The sequence below is a fragment of the Mchenga conophoros genome, linkage group LG16, assembly GCF_057382185.1.
Source record: "Mchenga conophoros isolate Kocher_MC1m ecotype Shallow Benthic linkage group LG16, M_conophoros_male_GT1.1, whole genome shotgun sequence".
Taxonomy (NCBI): Eukaryota; Metazoa; Chordata; class Actinopteri; order Cichliformes; family Cichlidae; genus Mchenga; species Mchenga conophoros.
The window spans coordinates 22,435,244-22,450,236 of NC_140541.1; the positions used below are offsets into that span (position 1 = coordinate 22,435,244).

A 14,993-nucleotide genomic window follows, 5' to 3' on the forward strand; every position below is an offset into this window, starting at 1 on the left:
GCCAGCTATTATTATATTATTGTTATTATTATCATTATTATTATTATTATGTAGTAGTAGCAGTAGTAGAAATAGTAACTGTAAATTTAAAGATACAACGGTTTTTTTTGTTTTACAATTTAATCTAGATTTTTTTTTATTTAAAAAAATGATCTAAAACATGTTTTACGGGGACACTGTCCCGTCCAGTTGAATAGGTAGGACTCACCGGTAGGTGGCAGTAAACGCTTTAGCTCACACATTCTGACGTGCGTTTGACCCGCGTTGATCCGGATGTTGATATAATGTTAAACTGGCGATTGTTTCCCCGGCGAAAGTACAGTGAGGAGTTGCTAGCGTTGACAGGCCACTTAATGTCCATCACAGAATCATTGCTAGATGTCCAGAAAAATATCTCATCGTCGTGTTTAAAAGTTGTTTTGGCCGGAACAGAGTCTGTAATCAGACCTGTGAGGAACCGTGAGCTGCAAACATGTCTCAATCACCAGCAGTGAAAAGCGAGGATGCGAGGTCAGTGTTTTATTGATAGTAGTTATGTGATTCGAGGTAACGGTGCACAATCAACCAAACCGCTTGCATATCTAGTTTGTGTCAAATAATAATCTAGTTAAATTAAAGTGCATATTATGGTATATTAGCTAGAAGCTACAGCTGAAGTCGTGCCAAGTATTTGGTCTTAAGTTGTATTTACGTGTTGCTTCTTTCACTAATCTTTTAAATAAATGGCGTTAAATAATAAAAAAAAATGTCTGCACTGATTCACCACAGCTATCCGCTCTGTATGAAAAGGAGACATCATCATCAGAGAGAAAGAGGTGGTAGCCAAATATCCTAGAGCTGTAATCAATGGGAATTCAGTCATAACAAAGATGGTGGTGGAGGTACAACTTCCAGGGTTAAAAACGTGGGGCGATGATGCTGATGGTAGAGATGATGACTGATACCTTTTGCCTTCAGTGCTCCCTCATTCAACAAGGTGGTGAATGAGATTGTTGCTCCATACTGACATGACAGCATCGCACAGTCAGTTGCTGCCGGTTTGTTGGCTGCACGCCCATGATGTAAATCTCCATAGGCCCAATACCCTCCTTACAGTCTACAAACAAAGAGACTGACACTCACAGTTTTAAATGTATATAGTCTGAAAAGCTGCTTTGGTAATTTATGTGGCACATTGGGGAAACCTCTGCTGTACATAGTGTGTGCAAGCAGAGAAAAAGAGAGCTTTTAATTTAAGTTAATTCAATTTAATTTTAATTGTAATTTTTAGCAATGCGTGTCAGAATCATCATCATCTTCTTTTAGCTGCTCCCTTAAAGGGTCTCCACAGCTCATCTCCTGCCACCTGCCACAGCAACCATCTGTACGTCCTCTTTCACTACCTCTATGAGTCTTCTCCGATTGAGCTTGACTGATATAGGATGCCAATATTTGGTGATTTAAAAAAAGTCAACAACAATATACTGGACAACATAATTGGGTTTTTTTTCTTTCAGACTCAAGACATGAACAGATTTCTCTAACATTTGTTAAGTGTTGGTATTTATTTGTTATTTATTGTTCTTACTAGGATAATATGACAATTCACTTTTAATAGAAAGTTTTTCTGCTGCATCAAGTCATGGATTACTTGTTTTTGCTCTTCAAGACTGCTTGGTTCCACTGTTTGTTGTATTTGGGGTTTTTGTGTTGCCAACACAACAAAGTGAAGGTGAAAGCTGCAAAACTCTGTAACATCAACACTCATACTATAGTTGAAAGATGTTTCTACTGTCTGTTCTTTACTCTTTTATTTATTAATTAAAATTTTCATTTATTAACTGTTTGTAAAAGCCAATAAATGGCTATTTTCTGATACACTGTATGCAAATAGCTAATACCGGCTGATATATCAGTCGGGCTCTAATATGGAAAATGAAGTGGCATGTCACAGGAATTACAATAGTGTAGTCTGAGACATAATAGATGCAATTAAAACTTTAATAGACTCACTAGACTGCATTACTCAGAAAGGAACTGCTCCATTTAATTTACCATCCTCACTGTTAAATACTTTTCCTGTACATTTTCTGGGGTGGCTGTAGCTCAGGTGGCAGAGCGGATCAGCCACTAACCAGAAGGTCGGTGGTCGATCCCAGGCTGCATGCCAAATATCCTTGGACAAGATACTAACCTCATGTTGCTCTCTGATGCATCCATCGGAGTGTGAATGTGTATGTATGTTAGATACTTAGCACTTAAGCTTAGAAGTTCTTGTGTGAATGGGTGATTGGTTGAATGAATTAGCTGTATAAAGCGCTTTGAGTGCTTTTTGAGTGCTCGGACAGAGTAGAAAAGCGCTACATAAGAACCAGTCATTTACAAACTAAGACAGTATAAAGGAGTTCCTGTTCTTGTCAGTCGATAATGTCTCAGATGATCTGTGTCGCTGCCATGGTTATGGAACAGTGAAGAAATTGAAAAAGTTCTTTGATTAAACTGTTATTTCATTGATTAATCATTTAGTTCATTATTTAGAGAAATTTTCAAGGCAAACTGGTAGAAAGTTGACTTATTCTGGCCTCTAAAATTCTGTTCATTAACAATTTTGTATTGACAGCCTTTTGTTGTTTGTTTTAAGACAAAAATTAGATATAATTACATTTTTGGTACTAGGGCTGATAAAACTGGGAAAACATGGACGTTTTCACTTTTTCCTTTATTTTATAAGCAGTTTAAGTGCACAATCAGTCATCCTGTTGTCATTTGTTATTCTGTCATTCAAATTTAATGAGTCAGTTATTACAGTCATAGCTCATAATTTGTCTGTCCTTGTGTTGACTACGTGCAGCTTGGATACAAACGAATCACAGAAAAGCAACTCGGGGAAAACACCGATACAGATCCTGCATGAATATGGCACGAAAAGCGGAAACCTTCCTGTGTACGTGATGGAGAGGGCTGAAGGAGAGGCTCACCAGCCCAGCTTTGTCTTCAGCGTGACAGTCGGTGACGTAAGCGGCATAGGTAGGCTACGCTGTCACCCCTGCTGTGCTGATAGCTGGCTGTCACCGAATGAGGGCTTTTATTTGAATTGAAAATTGCACCGTGGTAATTCAGAGAGAGTGCCTCAGGCTGCAATATGTTCTTTGTCACTTTGTTGAATTTCTCTTCTGTTGCTGAAGCAAAGTGTTTAAATTTACCCTCTATATCCCTTGTTTTTTAACAAAGATATCACACTTCAGGCATAGAAAAGTGCAGGTCCAGAGAAAAAGGGTGAGAAGCAGTTGGAATGCTCTTCATGTTGAGGTGATGAGAAATGACTTAGTGTCTGTATTTAACATCTGTCACCAAGCCTATGCTTTAGGGGAAAAAGGCTTCAAAGTTGAAGTCTTTTTGTTCTTCCCACTAGCCTCTCACACTTTACATTTGATTAGGATACTGTGGCTTTCAGTTAGGTTTATTATTATTGCTGTTTTGATATTGTATAACACAGGCAACTGATTGGTCTTTTTTTTCAGGTCAAGGGCCGAGTAAAAAGGCTGCTAAACACCAGGCTGCAGAGGCTGCTCTAAAAGCTATGAACATAGATGCTGGAGTCATGTAAGTAGAGTGTAATCATTTAAATTACTGGTTGGAAATAAAAGTTGTACTCCTCAGAGGTTCGCAAATAATGAATATTTACCTCTTTGAATAGCAAGCGGACTTTGTGCTGCCAAATAAAGTTGGCAACAGCAAAGCTACGATAATTTATGTTCATTTTCTGGGTAAATCGTCAAGGCTATAATTAGATTAATGAGCAATGAAAAAAATGAATTGCATCCCAAATTAGTTTCAGTCAAAACCATGCCAGTGTTGTGGAACTTTAACAACTCAATCTGTCTGCATTTTGAATCATTTTGGACATTTTATAGACTTCACACTGGCTGTTATAGCATAAAACACAAATGTTTAAGAATATGACAGGAATCTTTTACTATTTTCATTTGTTTAAACACTGAAGTCAAAACAGTAATTGGAATTATAGAAATAATGCTGGTTATGTTGTTATAGTGACATCTGTCAAAGGATTGGTTATAGTGTTGTGGAAAAGCCATGACTATACACTCCTTGTGTATAGATTACTATCAAGGAGTCAGACTTTCCTGAATTCTTTAAGATGGTTTTAAGCAATAGTTCCTCAGTCTTTCTGAAGGTCATTCAGAGTTATTTGTTTTTTTTTAAACATTGGCTGCTCTTTCACTCAGTTCAGTCCTTGTATGTCATCATCACTTTCAGAAGATTCTTGTTTTTTAAGCCACCTAACACTGACCTATCAATCATTCAAGCAATAAAAAGCTACATAACTCAAAAAATAAACCATTTTTGTGGCTACACTTAACAGATAACATAGCAAAGGACCAATTTTGGATGATTCCAAAAAACCTATTAGCTAAAAACTTCGAGTATCTCAGATTGGTGTGCAGTGTGTCCTTATAAAATTTGAGGAAACTTAAGGTTGGAAAAAACAAACAAACATATGAACAATATTTGGTTTAAATTGTCATCACTATGTATAGAGAAGGCCACGACAGAGGCATGGTGAGTGTCTACAGCCATCAGAAAGATACAGTGGGGATTCTGTCATGGCTTGGAGCTGCATTTCAGCCAGTGGTGTTGGGGATCTTGTCAACTATCAGATTTTGATCCACCCAGCAGTACCATCTGAATGGGCATCGGTTTGGCAACCACTTTATTATTTTAGCAATTACAATAATACATCTGGCAGCAACACTCAAAGAAGAGCTCTGAGTATCTGTCAGAAATCTTTTACTATTCCTGAAGACTACTTATAGAAATGACAAGAAAGCTTGACAAGAGTTTAGGCTGTGCTGGAGAAAGATGCGTTAAAGGTGATCATACCAAATATTGACTGTCAAGCTTCTTAGAATGATGTGAACTCTGTTATTGCCTTGTACGTTTTGTATGTCAATGCCTGGTTGTACATTTGTTGTACCAATTTACTATTTTCCTAGAAAAATGAGGGTTAACTCAAGACTTTTAGCACAGCTCTGTATTTATGCTGCAGGAGGGAAGTCAGCCTGAGAAATCTTAGATTAAATCTTGTGCTTGTAACTTGTAGCGCCTACTAAATACTATGACACTCTTGTGATTTCTCTTTAATTCCAAGCAGGAATGTTCCTGGGACGTCTGACAGTAATGGTGTGGCAGCAGAGACAAACAATCATCCTAACTCTGTGGGGTTACTCCAGGTGTGCCAGCCATGGCTGTGTTTATGCAAGAACATTTCTTCCATATGTATGAAATGAACTGTGTTTCCCTCATGATCTTTTCTTATCGTTCACATTAGGAGTTAGCATTACAAAGAGGATGGCATCTTCCTGAATACACAGTTTTAACAGAGGCTGGTCCACCACATAAGAGAGAGTTCACGGTTATTTGTCGATTGGAGTCCTTGTCAGAGAAGGGTGCGATTATTTTTCACGTTCAAAGAAAAATTTCTAAGATTTTGCTCGTTTGTCCTAACTTTCTATCTTTTTTTCTCGACAGGTGTAGGAAATTCAAAAAAAGCTGCAAAAAAAGTGGCTGCAGAGAAAATTGTGGCAAAGCTTCAGAGTCTATCAGGCTGTTCTGAAATCACATGGGTATGTCGGATCTTTCTTGGCTCATTTGTGTGACGTCTACAGGCAACTTCAACATTTCAGGCAATTTCTTTTGTGTTGTGATGTTTTTACTTTTCAGGGTCCTAAACCAAGTGTGCGATTTGAAAACTTAAGGAACTCGATGGCAGAGAAGATATCTTTACTGAGGAGAAACCCGCTGAGCATTCCCAACACAGACTACATTCAGATGATGTTGGACCTTTCCAATGAACAAGGCTTTGAGGTCACATACTTTGATATTGGTAAGAAAACAAACTGCATTTGTATTTTTCTGTTAGCAATACTGGTGCCTTCCACTCAGATTATGTGGTTCCCAGCTTCCCTCACTCACATCAGATTCAAAGAAAAACTCCCGTCGCCCTAATCATAGAACGCATTTAACGTCTTGATTAAATACTCAACTTTCATCCCTTTTTAAAATAATAAAACTGGGTCATCTATGCAGTTGTGCTTTCCCAAATGAGGCCATGTACCGCTCCAGTGGTTAATACTGAGAAATCTTCAGAGTAGTGGGGCACTTGTGAGGGTGTTAGAAAAAACAACAAAAAAAACCCCAGATGTGAGGTTGACGAAAGACATTTTCCATACATTACGTTACACCTGGGATCGGATCGGATGCCTTTTGCCTTCACAATTGCCATAATTCTTCATGGCATACATCCAACAGGGTGCTTCAAACATTCATCTAAGATTTTGGTCAATGCTGGCGTGACAGCGTCACACAGTTGCTGCAGATTTGTTGGCTGCACACCCATGATGTGAATTTCCTGTTCCACCACAGTCAAAGACACTCTATTTAATTCAGATCTGGTGCCTGTGGAGTTCATCTGAGTACAGTGACCTCGTTGTCATGCTCAAGAAACCAGTTTGAGATAGTTGGAGCTTTGTCCTGCTTCATGTGCTGCCCTATTATCTTTATGCAGTGGCAGATCACAACAAGGCAGTTTATATTGAAATGGAAAAAACAACAATCCCTTTTAAGCAAACACTTGGTGACGGCAGAGAGAGAGAAACTTTCTTATGCCAACTATTCACAGTTAGTGTGAGACAGAAGAAAAGAGTGAAGCAGAAAGAGCATAGGTGACTGAACAGTGAGGCTGGTGTCAATAAGACTTGAATTATCTGCTCTTCCCAGAGTTTGTACGGGTGCTTGAAATCCGTGAAAGTTCTTGAATTTTAGTATTGTCTTTTCAAGGTTTGAAACATGCTTGAAGCCGTATTTCATTCACTACAAATAACTATCTGACCGAATAGTTTTCTTATCAGGTAGAGAAATAAAACGAGTTGCAAAGTGTAAAAGCAAAATTTCTCCACCTGGGCTGCCATGCACCACTGTGTGACCCCGCCCCTCCGCCGAACAGTCGGGGATGAATGCACTAACTTGCTGTTTTAATGAGTGTTTGATAGAAAACGACACTGGTGGACTTTGGACTCTTGAGCGTAATTTCCAGGGGGGTTATGACCCCTCCCAATAATCAGACCTAACCAACAAAATTATGAATTATCTTGCATGAATAGGCGGTTGATTTCTTTACTCCAGTTATTACCAGCAAAATAGTTGCATGTTTAATCATCTGGGAATTTGCCCAGATTTATTTATTTATTTATTTAGACAGAGATCTTGACCACACAAATGTTCAGCACAAAGTTACACCAATGTGAGTCCTAGTAAATAATTTTCGAGTATGTGTACATATCACGTGCTATTATTATTATTATTTTGCTAGCTATCAAACGTACTGGAGAAATGATTGAAATGCACTGAGTGTGATGCAGTACGGCAGCGCTATTATAGCAGTTAGTTATGGCATGGTGATTTATGGAATATGCTGTAAACTTAGCTAACATTATTTAGCAGTAGCAGTAACGTGAGTTACTTCACTCAAGTAAAAGCTTTAAACGTTAGTCTGATACTTAACTAGACAACTTATGGCATAAGGAAATAATGGTAATAAGAGGGACTGATCACTATGGACACAAAGAATAGCCACTTTTTTGTGCTGCCGAAGTTCCGAGGCTTTCATTCAAAATCTTGAGCACCTACACATTAAACAACTTAAAAAATATAAATGACTTCAAGCTCACATTGACGCCTGTGGGACACTATCAGCCACTGAGACAACAGACAAATTTGAGTGTTTTAATATATGAATATTTCACACATTAAGGCTGCCTGTTTATTTAAGGGAGATGAACAATACATTATAATTTTACATAATCATATCACAGATGATAGACTAAAAAAATAGATTTGAGGTAGATGCTTGTGCATTCTTAAAGTCTTATATGTTGAACTGAATTGAGTATGTCATCTGTTCAAAGGCTCTCCCAGTCAGTGTTGTTCTCCATGCCTGTCTTACTGTACATGATGTTATCAGCACAAACATTTTAAAGGTGATCATTTATGACTTTAACAATAATACAGACAGCAATGTAGTCCAATATCTCACAGTTAGTTTTATTGGGAATTAACTTTAACCTGTTTGGCCTTCAGGGGTTTTCTGAGCTTTCTGCTCGAAAATGAAATGACCAAAATAAATGTATTTCTCTGCCATTACAGAATGAGGTAAACAATATTTGTATCAAAATAAAGGATATGGATATGGATATTACCTGTCCACAGATTCATGGTGCAGTAACTGCTCTTTTAACTGTCTGGTGTCTTTGCTTTGTTTGGTGTTTGTAGACATGGTTTACATGAGTTTTTAGCTGAGCTTCAGAGGTTTCTGTGGACACTACTCATGTCAGCACTTATATTTCTGACCTCGTGTTATAATCGATTAAACGTGGTCTCCTCCCTTTTGCCCCCATTTTTGATGTTGTGGGCGCAAATGATCAGGCGTGACATTCTCATAATAAATCAGAGAAGATACTGCAAAGAATTAATCCTGCATTTGTGTGATTGAAATGTGTGTGCAGTGACACTGTTTTAAAGATTTGGCCTAAATAATTCTGGAGTGAATGAGCCTAAACATGATGACCGGACTAGTGACACCATATCACCTGTGACACTCACACACGCACGTATGACTTTGCCAGTTTCAGCTGAAACAATTTCAGTGTTTCAAACCATGTTCCAGAGTTTTTAGTTCACCGTTCATGAGGTTTCAAGAAGAAAATGAAAGACAGATCTGAATGTTTGAAAGTGTTTTGGAAAAACTCTGTAAAGAATAGATGAACAATACTCAAAGGATAAATTCAACTGTTTTATTTTGTTAGATAAGTTGAAAAAAAAGTTAAACAAGCAAGTAAATAACGAAACAAGGTAAAACGAAGTAAGTTCAAAAAGTTAACAAGTAAATAACGAAACAAGGTAAAACGAAGTAAGTTCAAAAAGTTAACAAGTAAATAACGAAACAAGGTTAAATGAGGTAAGTTCAAAAAGTTAACAAGTAAATAACGAAACAAGGTTAAATGAAGTAAGAGCAAAAAGTTAACAAGTAAATAAAGAAACAAGGTTAAATGAGGTAAGAGCAAAAAGTTAACAAGTAAATAACGAAACAAGGTTAAATGAAGTAAGAGCAAAAAGTTAACAAGTAAATAACGAAACAAGGTTAAATGAGGTAAGAGCAAAAAGTTAACAAGTAAATAACGAAACAAGGTAGAGGAGAGAAAACCCCAACAATCCCCTCTGAGCAAGCACTAGGCGACAGTGGGGAGGAAAAACTGCCTTTAAACGGGCAGAAACCTCCGGCAGAACCAGGCTCAGGAGGGGGCAGTCAACTGCCGGGACTGGTTGGGGGGTGAACAGAGGTGGAGCAAGACAAGGCTACATCAGTTGAAGAAGCAGTATTGTCCCTCTACCGGAAAAAGCTGAAGAATCTTTTCTTCTTTTTCATGGACTTTTCCACGAGCGCCTTTTTGTCCAGGATGAGGGTTCTCAACTCCTCGATGGTTTCTGTGTTTTGCCTCTCTAGTTTCTTGCATGTTTGTTCCACCTGTTCTAATGTTGCTTGTGTTTCTTTAAGCTTTTCTTTGAGGTCTTTGGATGTTGCCTCCTGTGTCAGCTTTGCCTTCTGCAGGTCTGCATTTCTCACTTGATCTTCTTTGTGCAGGCCTTCTAGCTGCTCATTTCTTTTCTGGATATCGCGGAGCGTACACTGCAGGTCCTCATGCGTTTTGTCTTGTTTTTGCTTTTGGGCCTGCATTTCTGTGTTTTCCCGCTTCAAGTTGTTGAATTCCAACAATATCCCCTTAATGAGCTCTGAGTTGTTTTTGGCCATGTGATCAATCTTTTTCTGCATGTGTGAGCATCGTTTTTCTAGTGTTTCCTTTTCTCCCTCCAGCTCACTTGTTTTGACCTTCAGTTCATCACAGAATCCTTGCAACTTTTGATTTTTACTCTCAAAGTCCTTGATAATGCACTTTTCTTCTGGCAGTCTTTCTTTCTGTTGCTCTTTCTCTTGAAGGAGGTCTTTATTTTGGACCAATGTTTGTTCCAACTCTGCCTTCACCATTCTGTACTTTTCCTGCATGCCTTGGAGCTCGCGCTGCAGGTCTTTTTGCTTTGTGTCCTGTTGTTCCTTCTGTTGGAGGACTTCTTTATTTTTTTCTTCAGCTTCATCAAGCTTTCTTTGGAGCAGGTGATTCATTTGGTCCATGTATTGCAGATCCCACTCCATTTTATCAATCGTCGCTTTCCTGCCTTGAAGCTGCTCGGACATTTCTTTAACTTCAGCGCTCTTTTTCTTGTTTTCTTTGATGAGGGATACAATCTGCTCTCTGGCTTGAGCAAACTTGATCCCCCAGCCCTCATTAATAATGTTGATGTCGGGCTGGCGCTGTAGTGTTTCTTCCAGGTGTTTGTTTTGTGCTTCCATCTGTAAGCACTTCTTCTCCAGGTGACGTTTTTCTTCTTCAATTTGTCGAATTTTGTTCTGGAGATGGTTGTTTTCATTCCTACTCTCCTGTAATGCCCTTTGGATGGATAAGAGGCCATTTGGAGAAATTGGCCGGCCACGCGTGGAAGGAGAGGCGGCGAAATCTTTTTGTCTTGGTTGCCGTAATCTTGGATACATGTTGGCGTTTGTATCCGATGACTCTGAGAGGTTTCCAAATTTTTCTGTAGTGAACGTTTGAAGGCTGCAAACACAAAGGCTGCGAAGAAACGAACTGAAAATTGCTGTTTCTCACCCCTATTTATAGAAAAACTTCAAAGGATCCTTGTGACATCCTTGTGACATCCTTGTGACATCATCACTCCTAAGCCAATCAGATTGTCACATGACATTTTGGAATGTGGAATGGGGATATGTTTTTTTTTAAACAGTTTTCAAATGTAACTTAATATTTAAGTGTTTCTTACTTGACCCGCTTAGTCGATTAAAAAGTTAATTGCCACGAACACCCCTAATGTTATATAACAGACCACAGAAAAAAGACAGGTTTTTTTCTACGTGACAGAGCTATAATAAATGTTTTGTTTTTTTAATTATCCTACTTTTTCTAAAAGGGAACGTTATTTAAAGAATATGTATTTAATTAAAAACTCTGTATTCATCTAAAGGGTATACCAAGAAGGGTGAGCTTCCTGCTTGAAAAGGAAATGACCAAAATAAATGTATTTCTCTGCAATTACAAACTCTGTGTAAACAGTCTTGGTGTCAAAATAAAGCTAACACTGGTGAGATGTCATCAGAGCTGTAAATATTACTGCAGATGTTACTATGTCAAAGTTACTGTGACTCAAACATAGAAAAAATGATTTTTTATTTCCCTCACCTAATTTTTAAAAGTATTTTATAGCATATAACACGTTTGAAAATATGCTTCGGTTCACATTTAACTCCAGAAAATCATAAATCAAAATATGGATATTACCTGTCCACAGATTCATGGTGCAGTAACTGCTCTTTTAACTGTCTGGTGTCTTTGCTTTGTTTGGTGTTTGTAGACATGGTTTACATGAGTTTTTAGCTGAGATTCAGAGGTTTCTGTGGACACTACTCATGTCAGCACTTATATTTCTGACCTCGTGTTATAATCGATTAAACGTGGTCTCCTCCCTTTTGCCCCCATTTTTGATGTTGTGGGCGCAAATGATCAGGCGTGACATTCTCATAATAAATCAGATAAAATACTGCAAAGAATTAATCCTGCATTTGTGTGATTGAAATGTGTGTGCAGTGACACTGTTTTAAAGATTTGGCCTAAATAATTCTGGAGTGAATGAGGCTAAACATGATGACTGGACTAGTGACACCATATCACCTGTGACACTCACACACGCACGTATGACTTTGCCAGTTTCAGCTGAAACAATTTCAGTGTTTCAAACCATGTTCCAGAGTTTTTAGTTCACCGTTCATGAGGTTTCAAGAAGAAAATGAAAGACAGATCTGAATGTTTGAAAGTGTTTTGGAAAAACTCTGTAAAGAATAGATGAACAATACTCAAAGGATAAATTCAACTGTTTTATTTTGTTAGATAAGTTGAAAAAAAAGTTAAACAAGCAAGTAAATAACGAAACAAGGTAAAACGAAGTAAGTTCAAAAAGTTAACAAGTAAATAACGAAACAAGGTAAAACGAAGTAAGTTCAAAAAGTTAACAAGTAATAATAATTTTTTTTAATAATTATCCTACTTTTTATAAAAGGGAACATTATTTAAAGAATATGTAGTTAATTAAAAAAACTCTCTGTTCATCTAAAGGGTATAACAAGAAGGGTGAGCTTTCTGCTCGACAATGAAATGACCAAAATAAATGTATTTCTCTGCAATTAGAAACTGTGTAAACAGTCTTTGTATCAAAATAAAGCGAACGCTTGTGAGATGTCATTAGAGACGTGAATATTACTGCAGATGTTACTGTCAAAGTTGCTGTGACTCAAACATAGAAACATTTGATTTTTTTATTTGGGTGCTTAACTAGTTAAAAAAAAGCATCTGTCTCCTATTTTTGCGTCACATAGTAAAGAAGCATCAATATCTGATTAGAAGACTTATTAATTTGGACATGCTGTTTATTATTGTGGTGTTTGCTGCAGTTTTCTTGTTTTGTGGGGTTGTTTTTTTTCAAGTGGAGATGAATATCTCTGACAAGTTGATTTGTTCACATTTGCAAATCTAAATTTTTAAGAGAAATTTGGTTTTTGAGTTTGTAGACAATGTAAATATAAGGCAACCATTTCCTTCTTCAGTATTTGTCTGTGGTGCATTTTTCTCTGTTTTAACAAAAGGGGAACAAAGGACATTTAAGTCCTCGTAAAATGATTTGTTTTAATTTTAAATTTTTGCTAAAACACATTTACCTGTTCACAACTGCGATTAAATAATTGTAATTTGGCATCTTATTTTTTTTTTTAAGTGTTTTACTATGTTTTTTGTTTTTTTTAGTAAAACAATGAATTTTAAAATAATAACAACAATAATCATGATGAATATTATCATTAATTATTATTATCATTATATAATTTAATACATGAACCTTACACTGGGTTGTATTTTCAAACAGTAATGAATGAATTATCAGTCTCCTGTGAGCAAACATTTGGCGACAGTGCTGAGGAAGAACTCCCTATTAACAGGAAGAGACGTCCTGCAGAAGCATGCTCAGGGAGTGGCTGCTATCTGTCATGACAGGGTGGGGGGTGAGGGGGAAAGAGAAGAGGAAATAGGAGCATAGAGAACAAGAAAGTAAACAAAAGGCCAAAAATTGTGCACACATCCTCTGTGTCTACCAAGATTGCTAATTGTGATGGAACTTACCTGGTAAAATGCCTGTAGAGTCGTAAAACAGGTCATCTACTAATCTGAAGGTTGGTAGTTCGATCCAGCCTGCATGCCAAAGTATGCTTTAGCAAGGTACTGAAGCCCAGGTTGCTCTCCAATGCATTTGTTGGCATGTATATGTTAGAAAGCACTAAGACGTGGAAAAAGTGCTTGTATAAATGTGTGTGAATGGGTGAACCAGGCCTGTTGTAATACTTTTAGTGCTCAAGTTGAGTTTCTACGTTCAGAAAAAGAGAAACAAGGGTTACTCCCAGTAGGAGTCCAAAGGGGGAAGAGTTAAATTCAATTCTGTAGTATAATGGAAACCATTATCCACAGCTTGTGGCTGTAAAATATGTGTTGCAAGATGTTAACTATTCAACTGTTTTGCAGATGAGCTCACAGTGAACGGGCAGTATCAGTGCCTGGCAGAGCTGTCCACCACCCCTGTCACCGTGTGCCACGGCACAGGCATTTCCTGTAGCAACGCCCACAACGACGCAGCCCACAGCGCACTACAGTACATCAAGGCCTCCATCAAATAAACAACGGCGCCGCCAGCAGTCGCTGCACCCACAGTGTCACATACATCAGCTGATGCCCAGTCTGCGATTGCCCGGGTATATTTTTGTAATCATGCACATGGCAAAGTAGACTCAACTGCGCAGTAACCCGAAAAAGCATCAGCTTTATTTTTCACCTCTATTTATACTCGCGAGCAAACTGTAAAAGAATCGAGCGGAAGTGTGGTTGTTTTTATGTTTTTATTTTAAATGTCCCAAAGTATGTGATGAAAAGTGGAAGAATATTACAAACGATTTTCTTTGTATCTTTTTACACACAGTGTGAGTGCAGTCAGTGGTTTGAATGTCTAGTTTTTCCATACATTTTGTCTAGTGTGACATATGGACAGAAAGACAGGCCATGTTTTTATTTCTTATTAGTATTTATTTTGTCCTACTTCCACTCATCCATCGCTCTTTATCAGTTTGACTCGGAATAGAAAAGATGATTGCTGGTCTGTTGCAGTGTGCCTCTGTATAGCTATAGAAGTAAAACCTGCTCTATATTTAATAGATTTACTGACTGGTGTTCTCTGCTGTATGAACTTACTGTTGGTAGAGAAAAATGGCAGCAACAACAAGTGTTCAGATCCAGTAAATAAATGAAATAACATTAAATAAATGTTAATGAGTGTTGGCGTGTGTTAATGGCCGTGCAATAGAGCCTACTGAGAGAATAAATTGCTGTGGCGCCTTCAGGAGCCGGCTGTTGTGTTATTGATTGAAATGCGTCCCGTGGGAGATGACCGCTGGACAGCCATTTATTCATCAGCCAGCACGTTGTTAAGTATTGGTACAAAGCTAATTACATCAGAGTGAATTCATGGGTGCTTTCTACTTAATTTGTGTTGTTTTATAACAAAAAAGTGGCCCAAAGAAAAGTCAAATACAGTAATTTATTTATTTGAATTTGGTTTTTTTACTCTAAAGAGTGATATTTGCACTCACTGGCCACTCTATTAGGTACAGAGACCCATCTCTCCCTGTGACTGGCATCAGCTGCTTTCATAGAAGAAAAATGACAACAGTGAAAGTTAAACCTGAAAGCAATGAGTAAAACAACACTATTATCCATATG

The 14,993-nt window shown here is 37.8% G+C and overlaps 1 protein-coding gene across 1 annotated transcript; it reads left to right on the top strand.

Moving 5' to 3' along the window:
- The first annotated feature begins 277 nt into the window (after positions 1–277).
- prkra (protein kinase, interferon-inducible double stranded RNA dependent activator) lies at positions 278–14,543 on the top strand. Its single transcript, XM_085249587.1, has 8 exons — positions 278–510; positions 2,831–3,006; positions 3,501–3,582; positions 5,153–5,231; positions 5,330–5,447; positions 5,530–5,624; positions 5,722–5,884; positions 13,746–14,543. Exons 1-8 carry the CDS (start codon positions 473–475, stop codon positions 13,895–13,897), a joined length of 903 nt encoding a protein of 300 aa, XP_085105713.1. The 5' UTR covers positions 278–472; the 3' UTR covers positions 13,898–14,543.
- The last annotated feature ends 450 nt before the right edge of the window (positions 14,544–14,993 follow it).

Excerpts from the sequence above, each read along its gene's own strand:
- prkra (XM_085249587.1), top strand. The coding sequence starts at position 473 with ATGTCTCAATCACCAGCAGTGAAAAGCGAGGATGCGAG. Across the intron at positions 511-2,830 it reads GTGAAAAGCGAGGATGCGAG|CTTGGATACAAACGAATCAC; the intron begins GTCAGTGTTTTA and ends GACTACGTGCAG. Across the intron at positions 5,232-5,329 it reads ACTCTGTGGGGTTACTCCAG|GAGTTAGCATTACAAAGAGG; the intron begins GTGTGCCAGCCA and ends CGTTCACATTAG.